Source organism: Dendroctonus ponderosae, unplaced genomic scaffold (genome assembly GCF_020466585.1).
Source record: "Dendroctonus ponderosae isolate FM_Combo_2020 unplaced genomic scaffold, Dpon_F_20191213v2 Dpon_F_20191213_1, whole genome shotgun sequence".
NCBI lineage: Eukaryota > Metazoa > Arthropoda > Insecta > Coleoptera > Curculionidae > Dendroctonus > Dendroctonus ponderosae.
In genome coordinates, this window is record NW_026017110.1 from 55,450,863 (window position 1) to 55,468,077 (window position 17,215).

The following is a 17,215-nucleotide window of genomic DNA, read 5'->3' on the forward strand; positions in this document are numbered from 1 at the left end:
ACGCTTTGAAAGCAGGAAATGTTAAGTTATAACTGAAACTAAAACGTTTGCGGCTAGTTAACTGCCTGTTCTTTATTAGCAATGGAAAGGAGTTCTTTATTAGCAATGGAACATTTAAACTAAACATTGTAAAAAGAGAAGTAAAGCATATAAATTCCAGAATATATTATTTTGGTAAAAAATCTTGATAATTGATTAGTTGATCTATGGATTTGTTCGCTAACCTTCCGCTATGGGTTACGCCGCGTGACAGCCTATTTTGCGTGACATCACAATTCAGCCCGTGGGCCTTCTTTCTTCCAGTGTTATCGGTAAAGCTCAAACATTTTATAAAAAGTCATACTTACCACTGTCTTTGCGTTGCCTTCATCAATAGGTGCTTTATAGATTTTCTTATCGGAAACGTCGCTCCAAAATATCATACCAGTCCGAAAAACAAAGTCCAACGCAGTGGCAGAGTTAGTTTCGTTTACTATACTGGTCATCTCATGATGATCCAAAGAAATTTTTCTAATGTCTCGCCGCCTGGCGAAAAGTAATGAGGCGTGGCCTTCCACAGCCTTACATCGAGTGTGATCTCTAGGATCTCTGGCATATCCCGGTAAACATTCGCACTTAAATCCTCCTTTATCGTTATGGCAAGATTGGGAACAGGCTCCTTCAATCTCGCATTCATCAATATCGCGGCAAGTATGATTGTCGGCTGCCAAGGAAAATCCTGGACGACAGTCACATCTATACCCTGCAGGTGTATCTACGCAGCGATGAGCACAGCCTCCATTATCGTGAATGCATTCGTTTACACCGCATTTGCCTCGAGGTTCATCTTCCCAAGCCGAACAATCGGGTTTGCCATCACAGACACGAGAAAGGGTTATACAGGGACCCCCAGGCCCACATGAAAAGTGCGTAGTAGGATCACATATTGGGATTGAAGCCCCGATACTTGCACTATCGCACTCGTGTTCATCACTTCCATCAGCACAATCCGGACGGCCATTACAGAGTAAAGCTCCCGGAATACATGATCTATCGTTGCACTGAAATTGATCCGGGCGACAAGTAATATTAGCGCAATGAGCTGGTGCTTCATCAGATTCATCTGGACAGTCATTTGTACCATCACAAAGCCAATCTTTATGAATGCAGGTAATTCGGTCGTTGCACTCATGTTCCGAGGGTAGGCATACTGTTGGGTGAGGTCTAGGTGGGCATCCTTGCTCATCTCGTCCATTTATGCAATCATATTCGCCATCACATTTCCACTTAGCGGGTACGCAGTACCGGTCACTACATTGGAACTCTTCATCAGGCGGACAACTCACTTCTGGACATTCAGTTTCATCAGAATTATCTCCGCAATCATTATCGGAATCACAAACCCATCTTTTCTGAATGCATTTGCCATTCTTGCATGTAAATTCATCTGCTCGGCAAGTCTCATCTAGAAACAGAATTTTTTAAATTGTAACTAATATAATGCTTAATTATTTAGCAATAGCTGGAAATTGTTTAAGGACACATTAAATTCAATAAAATATCTAGTTGCTGTCGAGGAATTCCTAAAAAGGAGACTCCAAATTAGAAATTACAAGTAAAATACCATCATGTTCGATATCAGGCCCAATTTTTATCTTGAGAATATTGAAATTCAATGGTTTTCCTTTATACAATCTGCCCTTTAAAAAACCTCCCATAAAATAATCTGGGGCAGTAATATCGGGCGACCTAGTGGGCCACTGGAAATCGCTATCCTACGGCCAACCAGTGACAGACTGCAGATAAATCCTACTGCTCACGCAGATATTAATTAAAAGTAAATTTCCCCCGCTCTACAGGTGAGAGTGATTTGTATATTAAATTACATATGTAGGTCTATGTTCTATGAAAAGAAGATTTTCAAACAGTTGTTGATTATTCAGCTGAATTGCAATAAAAAAACACATAAATAATAAGACATTTGAATTCCTTAATTAGGAAAACACCATGATCAAAGCAACTAATAGTTTAAATTACTCTATACCTAAATTCAGAAATTCTAAAATCGGAAAAACATTTTTTTTCCAACAGTATTCCAGAAAAACTTTGTATTGAAGATATAATCGATTGAGATCTATTCTAAAATATTAATCGAAAACTGAGAGAAAACTATCGATAAAAGTATTTTTTTGCAGGTGCATTATCATTACATTGACATTACAATCGATCGATTGGTATAGGTTTTACATGGAAATTGCACATAAGCGCTTACTTGCATTAAGTAGTATCTTCATAAGTTAATGTATGGGGCTGGCATTTTAACTACATTTATTATAAAACCGTTCTTTATTGACGATAATTTATGTGCCATATCACATATGTACGTATTGAAGTAACCGTTCGTATTTAAACAATCAAATTGTTGCAACCGTTCAAATGCTCGTTATCAACTTCATTAGCTTTTGAAATCAGTTGAAAGCTCAAAACAGCCCAAAGCAGGGAAATTTATACCCCTCCGTTGGGGTCCTCGATATATTTACAAATCTCGGGAAGAACGGTCGGAATTAATTCAATAAACTTCGTGTCTAATTTATTCGGTTAACAAATAACCGCCAAAGTTAATCTACGAAAACGCTTACAAAATATTTTCTCATAGAGTTAGGAACAGTCGGAGGTAAGCTGGGAAACTTTTTGAAATTACTCCGCATTAAGTCCGCATTTCATTTTTGATTGCTGTAAATGGTATTAATTAAGGCTAATTTTTTAAAACAAACGGACGTTGAAAGAGTTATTGGTTTATTTGTTATTATAACTTCAACTTTAATTGCAATGGCAGCTGAAATGTGCAATGCTTCAACTATACATTTAAGCAAAACCATTGAAAGTTGTCTAAACAAGTAAATAGCGTGAAATAGGCTGAAACTACTTTAAAAATTATTAGAATCCTAGAACAGCCATTTATCACTAACGCAGCTACCAAAGACTTTGTTTGATACGTCAGAATCCATATTTTTCCCAGTTCATACATTTGCATATATAGGGTGTTTCAGGGATAGATGTACGCAAAAGTTCCTATAGACATATGGCCGGAAAAAGTTAATTTAAGATACACACGGCGACAAAAGCGAATTTGTAAATGTTTTATGTTTTTAATGTTTCAACAATTTTTATTGGTATTTTGACCAAATTAGGAAGTATCATTAAGTTTTTTGCACAAAAATGCCAAATTTAATTCTGTCGACAGTGCAGTGGGTACTGGCCAATACTGTCCATTAAATAAGCAAAAAAATAGACGCCACTTGATTTGATTGATTTTTGTGACTTATGAATAAAAAAACAACTTTTCAAATTATTAACTTTTTATTACAACTTTTATGCTTAAAATTTAATGTAGAATAATATTTAATGGTTGTATATATATTTCTGAAACACGTCGAGTATGGAAACAGATTTTTTCCACCTAGTATATTGAATTTTAAAGAAATATTAGTTTGATGACAAATATTTACACACACTTCCAACATTATAAGGCAACCACAAATAGTTTTTTGTTGCAAGTTTTTCTAAAGACAAATGAATTATTACAGATATTTTCTCCATGCAGAAGAAGTATTTTTGAGAAGAACTTTTACGTATATGTATTTCGATAAGTAGAAGTAAACTTGTAAGTGAGTCATATGGCTTACCAAAAAAGTAAACTTTAAAAGTAATTAAACGCTTTTGTCGAAAACTCGATATAATTGTTTTATAGATATTATCAAGTCCCACTATAAAATAAATTATTATACAATAATAAATTATTGTTATTGTATATCGAGAACATTTTTTAAAGTTTCGATTAAACACATTCCAGTCTATAAACTTTTGAATGAAGAAAAAAATTATTTTGGCAAATATATTTTACTTATCAATTCAGATTTTAATCTAAAAAATGCCTGAAAAAAAATCGTAAGAAGACCTTTTATAAATGAAATCCCTTAAAATTGATTCAAAAGCATACCAGACACCCACTAACTGAATACATTACTGTAGCTTAACGGACTGCCATTTGTGAAGGAATCAAGGTTTTTCTAATAAAATCTGTTCAGTATAGAATATTTACTTTATGTACTTATTTTTGATATTCTATTTTAAGAATCCCGTCTTTTAAGACGCTAAAGATGTGCTCGCCGGAGCTTTGTACGTTTTGTGCCTTAGTATTATTACTTAATAAATCATAAGAAACTTGCAAAATAGTCAACTTACTGCAAGATTTTTCATCGCTCCGATCTGAACAGTCGGCATTATCATCACACATCCATGTTAAAGGAACGCATTCTCCAGGTGCTGATCTGCATGTGAATTCATCTGGCCCACATACTTTGAGTTCTAAAATGAATCATAAAATAAATACAATTGTATTGCTTAAAAACAGCTCACTTACGGCACAAGTGTTCATCTTCATCGCTATTATCACTACAGTCTTTATCATTGTCGCATTGCCAATGGCTTGGTATGCAATGACCATTGCCACATTTAAATTCGTTTTTACTACATGTTGAATCTGTTGAAAACAAGATTAACAGATTAGATTAACAAACTAAGAAAGCAAAGAAACAAGTTTGCAATTAAATACTAAATGCGGTTCAAAATCCATTTAGTTAGTTAATTCCAAGCGGAGGTTACAGAGGGACTTAAAAAAGTACTGCATTTAAGCATTAGGAAAGTAATTTGTCTGTACGTAAAGCGAACATCAATTCATCTGTGTCCTGGTTATGATTTATTAAAAATTCGTACATTTTCATAAAACTGTAATAAAATATATAAAGTATATAAAAACTTTTTTGGTAGAAAGCATTCACTGTGGAAAGCATCAGTGCTGAAAACTATTTGAAAGCCACAGATGCATTACTTCTTGTTGTCCCTTACTTTTTCTATTTAGGATTGAAGTTACCTAAACTAATGAAATACGTTTTCAACATGTCAATTTTAGGATTTTTCGCTTACTTTTTAAGAAAAACAGACTTATTTAACTATTGCAAAAAACTAACTATTTAAATTAATCCCTGTAGAGCATTAAAACTAATTAAACAAAAATCAATTTATCTTTGAAACCGTTCAATTTATCGCTCCGATAATGAAAAGTACTTTTTTGTATAAAAATAAACAGCTTCTCCAGAAATTATATTTGCAGTCGAAATTAATTTGATGATTATGTGCTTGGCCAGTCCGTTAATGGTTTCTATTAAGAGCTTTACGATCGGTTTCGTAACAAAAAGCCGTTCAAAAGTTAGAACTCGAAACGTAACTTTTGCGGTTACCTTTTGTGATCCGATATGTTCTTTAGGGGAACGTTAAGAAAAAAATTAATATGAACGAATCGTATCATTTCGACCGCCCTTGCATGTTCTCGAGAGTCACGTATTTAAAGAACACCCTGTATGTAATGCAATCAAATGTATACTTGAGTTGCCACTGATGCTACGATAACATGAAATAAATAATTTTCGAAAAAGTAATCAATGGTGGTCAATAAGACCTAAATTAGAAAAAATGTTCGAATAAATGTTTCAATTATTTTCTGTTGCCTCGTATTATCAATGGTTATTAGCACATTAAGCAATTTCCAAAACTGACTATCCCACTTAAAGTAATTGCTGTTTTGTAGTTAACGACATTTGAGATTAGTAGATTGATAGGTATATAGATATCTGAATAAGATTGATGAACAAAAGTCATGAATTTCTAAATCCGAACCAAATGAATACTAAATTCGCCTGTTAGAAAGCACAAAATAAAAAAGCATGTAAAAAACCAAAATTAAATAATAGTGGTAGTAGTGAAAATCTTTATTTGTTATAGAAAAGAACTATCGACCTATAATAGAATTTCTGCCAGATTAACAATAATATTATAAGATAAAAAATGATGTTAAATAATATAAATAATAAATAACGGTAAAATTTCTTCTGGTCAAATCAAAATGGTAACATGTTACAGGATCCGAGCGAACTTACTTACAATAAAATTATTTTTTTACGTTACAATAGGTAAAATATATATAATAAGTCATAAGTTCATCTTTGCCAATAGATGCCATAGTTAACATTTCATAGATTGCGATTTGAAAATGTAGGTTGCTATTGACATATTTAGGACATCGTCGTCTAACATAAGAAAGTATATTTGCATAACATGACATTAGCTGATACTAACGAGAACACAAGTCCACGGAAATGGGTTAATAAAATAGGAACATCAGCATTTTTAACACTAAATAATAAAGCTATGTATCCCGAATCTCAATAGCGTATATATATAAATAATCTTTATTTCCTACAGAAAAAGGCTATCGACCCAATCGGTCTTTCTGCCCAATAGCGTATATTATGATTTAATATTAGATTTGATTCAAAAGTTATGAACCTAATCTTATATACACCACCGTACGTGCGGTTTGTCTACTCTTCTATTTTGTAAATATGCCCATTTTAAATTAATTTAATTCATAATAAGTGATATGAAAAATAATAAATTAATTATATTCATAATTGTTCACTTTTACTGTACCAATTACACAGTTTTTTCCCATTAATCTTGTGAATAATATATTAGGCATTACAAATGCAGGGCATTTCATCTTTGCGCCATGTAATTGTAAACGGTAAGTGGCCGATTTATTAAAAATTAACCTTTCTTTAATCAATTGACTTTAGTTGCGACTTAGTAGCAAGTAGGCTCGAATTATCCCATACCAGTGAACAATTTCCAAACTACAACAATCATTTTGTTTATTATGTACTTTATAACAGCGAGATTTAGATTCAAATCTTCTGACAAGTTGCTCTTATGGAAATTTACCTTTTTTGATATGGGCATTAACATCATATAATTCCCATCTTTCTCTAAGATTTTTTTCTATAATAGTAAATCCAGTTCAGTAGTACTATTTCTCTGTAAAAGTAGTAATTTTCTTAGACTGGTTTTACGCAAATGTGCAGACATCTCAAAAGTGAAAATACTTCTATGTTATAACCGCTATTTTACTGCCGTCTTTTGCCACCGCTGACCTACATTTTTTGCAATTTTATGTCTGTACTAACTCTGCTAACGTTTTTGTTTTTGAAAATACGAACTTGACCCTAAATCGGTGAGGTTACTTGGGTTAACCATGTATATAATGATTGTATCAAAATTGTTAGTTGAAAAACTGATAACTGTTTATTAATTTCATCGTTATATAAGTTGTTCCATGTATATCAAGGTTTACTAGATAAAGCCAAAATTTGGCTTGTAAATAAACAAGAAATTATGTAAAAATTTATCACAGTTAATTTTATTAATTGACGTGGTAATTTGCCTTAAAAGTTTTGAAAAGTATTAAAACCATGGATTCCAGAAACCAAAACAATACGGTATGTTGACTAAGCGCCAAATAGCTTTGTTTAAATATATATCGTACAATGATGTTTGAGCGATGTTTCAGACTTTGGCAATAATATGTGTAACTACTAATAATATAAATAGCTTTGCAATCTATAATGACATTTCCCCAACTATCCTCCACAACTGAGGCTTTTCACGACGCATTGAAATGTTGAACACTAAATCAACATTTCAATGCATCCTCTATTAATAAACTGAACATTGCTTCTCAAAATCTTTATACGTTGACGTTTACCGAAATATTTATTATGCAATTTTGCAGGAGAATTTCCCTTCTTCAGAATGTAGGAGTTGACAATTTTCATATGTATTAATGACTCAGGTCTGTTAAGTCAAAAACTTTAAGACTTACGCGTGAATTAATGTTATCTACGAGTAGATTGGGTTTAGCAAAAGTGTAACTATTATAATAAGATTCTTATCTGAGCACCGTTTTCTGACGAAGTAGAAAAAGGTATTAAATAGACAAACAAAACAAAATCCTAACTGATCAGAACATGGAGGGCGTGAAGAGACAGGAATTTTTCAAAGTAACATCTTCAGGAAAAAAATTGGAGACTAGACTATTTAGTTTAAACTACAAAATTTGAAAACCTTGAAGAGAAATTATTTACTCTGGTCAACACGTTGCTTTAGCTCATATACTTATATAAATACATTTAATCCCGATCTATTTAAGATTTGAATCTTTTGGACTTCGTATTTAGCCTGACTTGATAAACTGACATAGTTTGGTACATTTGAAGCCATTTATTGATGCTTAAAATCTACGTATTTATTGATAGTTGTAATGTGAATTCTTATCATCAGTGTCTTCTTTTTTATATTAATTAGTTATATTTTGTAATTAAACCAATTCAAATGTTTACATTTTATAAAATTTCTATCCAATATATAAGGTTTTCGACCATGAAACATACTATTGAGCTTGGAATGTTGCCCTTTTCAAAGGCTTTACATTTATGGAATATTTGCCTGATAAATTTCCGCTAATCTCGAAAGGATAAACCCTTCAACATGTATTAAATACGTATAGTATTTCATTAATTTAAATTTATAAAAGGAACATTTGGAATAGCATTACTAAAATATGCGCATTTTGCACAGAATTAATATGTGTACCAAGCATACATTAAGCATTACAAAATGAAGTTACACTGGTTACTGTACATGCTGAATATTAATACAAATCCACAAATTATATTGGCAAATAGTGCTTACTACGGTAATGAAAATAATGAAGTAAATTCTGTTGATTGTTTCGTCTATAGAAACCTGATTTCATTTTGTTTTTGCCTTTTAAGCATATTTTTATTTCAGACATTCTCTTGTCGTCCATTCCTCCTCAATTAAATTTTTAACTTATTTTTTTCCGATATCAACTTGATTTTGTCAACATCAACGTACCCATCTAGTAAACATTTAATGTTTGTTGTAATTTTTTTACTTTTACTCAGAAATACATGTTCCGACTTTCCATGTTATTTTCCGTTCTAACCCACATTTATGTACTTTTCATTAGAAAACGAAGTCAAATACAGAAACAAAGCACGCTGTTTTACTATTGACTCATTTATGATATAATTTAATAAAAATAGAGATTTTATAAAATACTATTCATATGCAATGTTGTTAACTGTGCATTTTAAAGAGAACTTTTCATTTAAGTGCTTCTACCAACCAGTTGCTAGAATATACAGAGTGGACGTTTTTACTGGCCTTTTTTAGTCTTGCTAGCTAATGATTCAATCAGTTGGATGAATTTAGCAACTTTTCTATGTTTCAAAGACAAAACGATTATTTGCAGTTTTCTCAACTAAATGTAGGTATGAAGACTCTGACTGCGATATGGTCTATTATTTATGTTTGTTAATTCACGCGTTTAACTGTTTTCATTAAGTGCCTGTTAATGTTCAAAACATGCAGAAACCATTTATTACATTTTTCCTTTACGCTGTTAAATAAATATGTATATAAAATTAAGTAGGCAAAGTTGTAACTTCAAAGACGGAATTGTCGAAATTGATGAAAAGAAATTATTTGTCATGTTGAATTTGTCAACAAGACAAAGAACTCTGCTTGCTTTTGTCAAAACACCATAATATACATGCATCTATACAAATTAAGTCAATCTCAATAAAGAACATATATAAAATGAAATGCAATAATATTGCGTCTAAGCAAAAAATGTTGACTTTTTGTCACAAACATTGGAAGGCACGTCGAATCCCAACTTAATTCCCCTGACTAACATTAAAATAATATTATAAGCTGAAACGTTAGAATGTTTATACCACTAATCCACAATTAGTATTTGTTACCGCGATTATAAATTAGTTAAATTTCAAAACACTTCTAATATTTACATATTTTAATATGCCTTCCTTTTTCAATCGATTACGATCCGACGTTGAAACTGTAGAATTCAAATTAGTCAGAAAATTTCAAATATACAATTAGGACGTGCTAGCGGAGCATTTCTTGAGGAAGTAAAAGCAGTTGGAAACTTTGAAGAAGATATAATTTAAGTCAGAGCAAAAACAATAGCTGCTCTGAAATAAATTTCTCATAAAACGTTATTATAATCTAGGACACATTATTATATCATTTAGGCGAAGACAATTCCTAAATCGTCCTGACACATTTTGAATACAAGGCAAACTTCGCACAAAATGTATATGTTATTCAACTGCTAAAAATGCAAAAAAAATCCAACGAATAATCAAGCGCATTTTAGGACAGGATATTACTAAGTAAATAATGGTCTACGTAGGTATTAGTTCTGATCCGTCACTCGTTTAATTTATGTATGCATGTTTTATATTAACAAACTCATAGAATAAGTAAAACTAGCCGTTTTACTAAAAGTCGGTTTTAATAGTGTTTTTTTCGAAATTATTCGCTTGCCGATGAATTGTTCAGTGGCTTTATTTTTTTATTTTAAATTTTTTCGAAGTCTGTGAATTTGCTGGTTCTGGATGGTAATTTAGGTTCCAAAAGTTTCAAGACGTTCCTATTTTTTACCGAACTCTCAGCTCCTGATGATTGTTTTGTTGTTTTGGTAAGTCGTTTTTTAACTGGTGTTTTTCTCGTCATTCGACCGAAATAGATATTATTTTATCACTATCGCAATGGATTAGGATGAATAGGTGAAAATTACCATTATATAGATTATTTTTTATACTATCCATGTTATATTAATAATATATTATCAATTTTCCTGATTCATGTACATATATTACGAGGAATATGAATACTTGAATCTGAAATATGGACATCCAAGTAACGAAGTGATGGTCAAGAATTGGGTCTAGGTAATAATCGAAGTAATAACCGTTATTGCGCAAATATGAATGGATTTTAAACACAATCGCTTATCTTTTTGGGATTCTGACTGCATATAGGAACAAACAACTACTAATATGAGCAAATGACAATCAGTAAGGTATCTTAGGGCAAATTATTTTTCAATTCGGTGTGGTTTGCTGTTTTTCTCTAAATCGCTTCACATAACATTATTACTTAATGGTGCGAAGTAGTGGAATTGGGCGAGACTTCGAACATGGCATCCAAAAAAAAAGAATCGCCTCATTGAGCCAAATTAAGGCAATTCCGAAGCTGTCTAATTCTTACTATCAAAAGCATTCTGGAATTTGGCACGAGACAATTTATCATGTAAAAATAGCAACACTACGATTAGTATATAATATCAACAAAATCTTGGAATACCACGCATAAAGTCCTCTTCATATAAGAAATCCCTTATAACAACTACGCTCTAAATTGTAACATACATATTGAAGCATTTGCTATATATTACACAAGGTATTGGCAGGTTTCCCAGTCAATTCACTTAATTAGATTGACACATTTTGCAAATATACAAAATGTGTGTATTTCGACGTAGTATTTATTCTTAACCCGGAAAAAGCTGATTTAGGGGTATCCACATTTGTTTCTGAACATCATTATAAAATGCAATAAATTTGTTTATACATTAGCTGCTGCAACATACATTTCCCCATTTTCGCTTGCTCAATTTCATACAAGTAAAATACGAAATAGCTTGCAATATGTTAACAGATTTTATCAATAATAATGGGAAAAAATGTTCAATTTAAGATTAACATTTGTTTCATCGGTTGACTTGAGTTGAAAAATTGCAATGCTTTGCCGCTGAAAACAAGTGGCAATTACACTTCAAAAAACACCTTTTGAGATAAACACACGAATTCATAAATACAAAACAATTTATTAGAGTGTGCGTGAACTCTTGGCACCTTACCTTCTCACGTATTACTAAAAATATACGAAAGAAAATAAGAAAACATTAATATTTACACAAATATAACACCAAACAGAACCATCAAAGGACGAATGAATTTTCTGTTGCTATGCAATAATTTTATTTCATTCTCAACAATAAACAAATTTAATTCTTTCAAGTCAATTTGTATAACTTTATGTAAGACAATTACTTAATGCCTTAGAGAACTAATTTTAATCCGAAAGTCATTCATTCACACTCGACAATACATTACGCTCAAAACTTCTCTAAGAAAGTTAGAAATTCCGCCACTTTAAAGCAAATAAACGTAATTAGTTTGCTATGGCTTAAAGAAAATTTCCAGACTCTTTTATTTATTCTCTTTGTATGCTCTAGAGAGTGATAACTGGGATTATGTAAACTCATTATATTCTTTTTGGGAAAATAATGAGGGAAATTTGTCTGCTTCATTAATGTTTGTTTAAAGTGTTACCAATGCAACTTTTAGGAAGTATATGGAGGCCACCATAATGAGTTTCAAAAAACAAGAATTGATGTACAGGGTGATTCAGGAGAACATTGGAAAATTTTAAGAGTAGCCTTGAAAGTTGAAATAAGCAAAAACTCATAAAATAGATGACAGATACATTTTTAATATTAATATAAAAGTATATTTATACATTATCTGAGATAATTCTGGACTTCGACTACCTACGCATACCCTTAAAAAAATTCCATTTCTTCTTGAATCACCCTGTAGATAGTTTCAGAGAAGTTGTTGAATATACTAGAAATTATGCTACAAGTTCATTTATCGTAGTCTACACATTTTAGAACATGATCTGTATTATTTTGTAAAACGCTTAATTGAGTGGTATCGTTGTGAATAAACGTGACATATTTCATTTGAAAAATAAACTCTTTCTACAAAAATCTATTCCTACTATCAGAAAATTTTAAAAACTTTTCAGTTTTTCTGAGTGTTTAAAAACATTCTATTTGTATGTATAAAATACAGTTAAAAATTAGATATCTTTAGAGAGCTACTAGAATTACGTATTGGAAGTAAATCAAGAATTAAAACAAAATAAATAAGATCAGAATTTTTCGAGATCCAAAACGAGTTTTTGCCAATATTGAAATAGTGTCTAGAAGCTGGCTGTATAAAAATACTCCGAAAGGAATTATGAGGTTTTACGGCTTTGAGCTATGTCAAAGATAGAAACATTTGTAGTAGGAAAATTTGTGTGTTGAATTAACTTTCGTGTTGAAAAGTATTCTATGTAAGAAATTATTCTGACACTTTCAATCATGACTTTTTAGTTCCGTGATACCAACGTTTACTATTTCTTAATTTTGCATATTTAAGTCAAAAGCCAATAGAGCGAATTGTAGAAATTAATGCAGACTGTGCTCAATTCATGAGTATAATTGCTTCATAAAGCAGGAAAGATTTTAAGTTAGAATTATCAATCACCTAAAATCGCCCTCGTAACATAACTGATCCATTCGAACAGAGCTATATAAGTGCATTCGTCGTTATACCGAGAAGTGAGAGTACTTTTTCCGGCTTGTCTTTTTTCTTTTTGTTAAAACGGCTGAAACTACGATACATTAACTAACTGGTTTCTACTTTTCCAGCACATATTCAAAAAAATGCAGATACCATATGATATTTTCTTTTGGAGTCAATTTTCAAAATTTGAATTGTATCAGACTTTGCACCGGATATAATTTTTAAAATCGTTTATCCATTATTATTGTATTACTTCTGATTATAAATTAAAAATAGGTATAGATAGTTCATTTGCAATATTATTTAATTACGTTTAAAAACTAGCACCAATTGATCTGGTACTATATTTCTGCAAAAGTAATTGTAACTTAAGTAACCTAATTTATAAACATCTACCAATATAAACACTCCTAAAAAACTGAATTCACTACGGAAATGTACAAGTAAGTTGATTTTCAAGTGTGTAAAAAAGGCTATATACCAGACAAAATAATTGTATGCTATCTCGACATAAAACAAATGATGATTGAAAACACCTGTGGATGGTAGGCGAAGAGCAATTCAAATATGTAACTTAAAAATATATCACTTATTAGTAAAAGCAGGTTTAGATTTTTTTAAATATTTGCGTATACAAAAAGAATCGGTCTTAAACGAATTGGAATCGGAAAACATTAATTGAGCCTTTTTTGCAACTTTTTGCTCATTTCTCCTTTTTCCTGTTCTTTGGTTTTCGTGGAAAATTGATCGACACCGAACCTAAGCATATGCAAACAAAAATTTCGTAATTTTCACGCTTGACATGTTAATTGTTTTTATTTTATCTTGGATAATTTATCGCAAAAGAAAAAATGTATACCTGATGGTGGCCGCACAGTTTCACCCCTTGAAATGGCACTAAGCGATCGACAATAGCCGACCCCATAAATCAGAACTCCAAAGAAGAATAGAAACTTCATCACTAATCTAGATCGAGTTGCACAGTACGAATATCTCAGACAGTTTGAAAGAAAAGTTGACAACGCGGTTTCTTGATGCTTCTGTTTCCCCCTGATTTGCAGACTTCGATAACATATTGACTCTTATTTCGTTTTATACACCCGTATAAACTATATAGGGACACGCAATCTTCAGTTTAGTTTCGACATAGTTTTACGTCTGAATTAAATAATGTTTTGTTTATATAGCGCTATTAAATGTGCGTACTTGTTTGCAAGAATATCTTTGTTTATTGATAAAATTTTTAATACGCCAGTATGTAGTTTAAAATCGCAAACCAATAATGCGAATGCAGAAAGTTTTGGCAAGGAATGTGTATTTATTAGTTTATAACTTGATTTAGGTGTTCGTTTTCTCCTACGGGTTAGTAATTAGTGATCACGTATATTTGTTACTTTTAGTACTCAACAAACTGTTGAGTGAGAACATGATGGAAAATGTATTCTTAAAACAACCCCAAATTTGCTTGCGGGGTTTACTTGATTAAACTGTAAATGTTTCTGAATTACCTTGAACATAGAAAGTTTCGACAGCAATCGAACTTGCAATTCTTTTTCAAAATTACGAGAGAACCCTGAATTGAGAGGAACTTAACTTATTTACGGCAGTGTGTTACGAAGTAGCCGGAGGGCCTATTCTTAAGCTATCTGACGTAACTTTCCTTAATTTTGCACTGCAGGCTTGCACATAGTAGAATCAGGGAAATTATACCTTTGATGGGCTTTTTCTTTAGTCAAGGATACGAAATTATTTTGTGTAAGTATAAAATTGCACAATTAATGTTTAAATGCTAATTATAACGCCAAGTACTAAATAGCAAATAAATGTGCCTGTATGGCATCAATAGATGTCTTTATCTGGACTTAATTAACCCTTTTTGGACCTCTATTTGATAATTTAAATAAAGTCAAAAAAAATTATGAACATTATAATTACATAAATCGTGATGCATTAAAAGTAAATTTTCGACTGCCAGCTTTCTTGAAAATGATTATCTTTCTCGGTTTGATCGATTTTCAGTAAGAAACAAATCAAACTTAATGAAAAATGTCGAACATTTACAAAAAATCTTGTTCATTTATTATAAAAATAAATTCGTTTGTTAGCAATTTTGAATGTTTCAAAAACATTTTTATTATGTTTTTAAGGGAAATAATATGCAATTTCGATCGGTAAAAACTTATCTTTAAGTTTTCAACTAGCCTTCAATAAAGGTATTTGAAAATTGTTATCTTTCCAGTACGACATTTGCTTCTATAGTTTCAGAACAGTTATTTTTTTGGTTTGTTCAATTTTCAACCAGTTCATTACCATGTAATATTGTCACATTTAGAACTATTAATATCTATAAGAACTAATTTCCAATTTTAATAATATAATCATAAAAAACGATTTTTAAAGGCAATTGCCTTAACTCTTAACACTAATGCAATAATCAGCAACAAAGTATGTATTTATTTTATTTGACCGTACCGAATTTATAAAAATCATTGGGGGTCGAAATCTATGATTCGTATCATCTTTGACTCAAAGAACAGATTAAATTTGCAACATTAAAAAAAATATTTCAGACTGAAAATGACATACGTTGATCCGATTGCATCAGAAACGCATTATCTGTAGCAGGCGTACGTGAAATGAAAGTATTTCAGACTCGACCAACTCTTCTTTATACGAGGGCCGTTTGCAAATTCAAAACGCAGCCAATAAATAAAAATATGAAAAATAAAACTTATTTTGATTAGTTGAATTTTAGTTTTAGTTTGCCCTGTAAAATAACCAATCTGCTATTTTGTTTCATATAATTAGAAATAGATTGTTACGAGTTTTTTCTTATTACAATTTAGATATATTTTAGAATGCAGTATTTAATTTAGCATGTGAGTTTTTTTGGGGATTTTCTGCCGCCGTGGAAAATAATTTCTACCTCACCAGCTTGCATCTTCAAAGGGGTTGCTTTGCGTTCGAAGAAACCACCTGTGAAAATGCCGACCAGAAAGAAATTTTTCTCCACAACGATCTAAAAACTCAAAATACTCACCAGTTTCAAGCAAGTCTTTTGGCAACTCTTTGAGTTTCCCTTTTCGGATTAGAGTCACATCTATCAAACTCGAAAGAAATCCGCGAGGTAAAATATTAACTAGGTGAACTTCTTGATCGGTTAATTTGGACTTATGGTAATTTGGAATTTGGTTTTATCAAAACCAATGTTGCTTAAATAATTAAGTCTGATAGAAATTGGCCCAGAAACTGACTTTTCCTTTCGATTTAAACAAATGCGCGATATTTCGGTTTTTTTCCTGTTTATGTTGTACTTTAACCTTTTAAATAGTTCCAATAAATAGGTCAGAAAGATTGAGAATATCCGATAACTTATACAACTATATAATTACGCAGTTGTTGAAGAGTATGTCGCCGATTTTCAAACAAAAGATAGCATACAGTCAAAGATATTTCGCATCGTACAATTTCACGACGTTTTTCGAACCGATAATGTAACAGCTACGACAGACATAATGATAATTAATTCATTTTTAATCGAGTGAATTAAAAATCAGCCGTGAAATCTATTAAGCTCTGTATTTTCTGTTATTTATTGCGTTTTGAACATTTATACATGTCCATAAATCAATATGAGTTAACTGTGAGTTTTAAATAAAAGAAATGCGAACATTTGACACACAATCAATCTTCGGTAACGTAATTGTATAAAACTACGATAAACGTAGGATTTTCTGATGTTTTTTGAAACAGCAAAATACCCTAAATTCAATGTACAGTCAACATTTTGTAAAGTAATCAACTTGAAAAGATTTGTTTATTTTCGGTTTCAATGAAAAGCTTGTAAAAGAGAAGAGATAGTTTTAGATGTATTTGCAAAGTATTTTTTTAAATATAAAATTTAAAAAAAATCAGTAAATACAGGGTTATTCACGCTATACGGCACGGACGTTTGCGGCTAGCCCGTTTGTTTTTTGCAAAGTATTATTTGATGAATCCACAGATGCCTATCGGGTGCACATTTTAAA

At 31.4% G+C, this 17,215-nt stretch overlaps 1 protein-coding gene across 3 annotated transcripts in view; it reads right to left on the reverse strand.

Moving 5' to 3' along the window:
* The window catches only part of LOC109537915 (low-density lipoprotein receptor), a 46,908-nt gene that overhangs the window by 9,563 nt on the left and 20,130 nt on the right, over positions 1-17,215 (reverse strand). For 2 of the 3 annotated variants that reach the window (XM_019904881.2, XM_019904880.2), the window contains exons 3-5: positions 4,403-4,522; positions 4,225-4,347; positions 348-1,444 (exon numbers count right to left, since the gene is read on the reverse strand). In XM_019904881.2, coding sequence (XP_019760440.2) covers positions 348-1,444; positions 4,225-4,347; positions 4,403-4,522 — 1,340 coding nt within the window. Of the gene's footprint in view, positions 1-347; positions 1,445-4,224; positions 4,348-4,402; positions 4,523-14,046; positions 14,320-17,215 lie in introns of those variants that run through there. The other variant, XM_019904882.2, reaches the window with a different exon arrangement.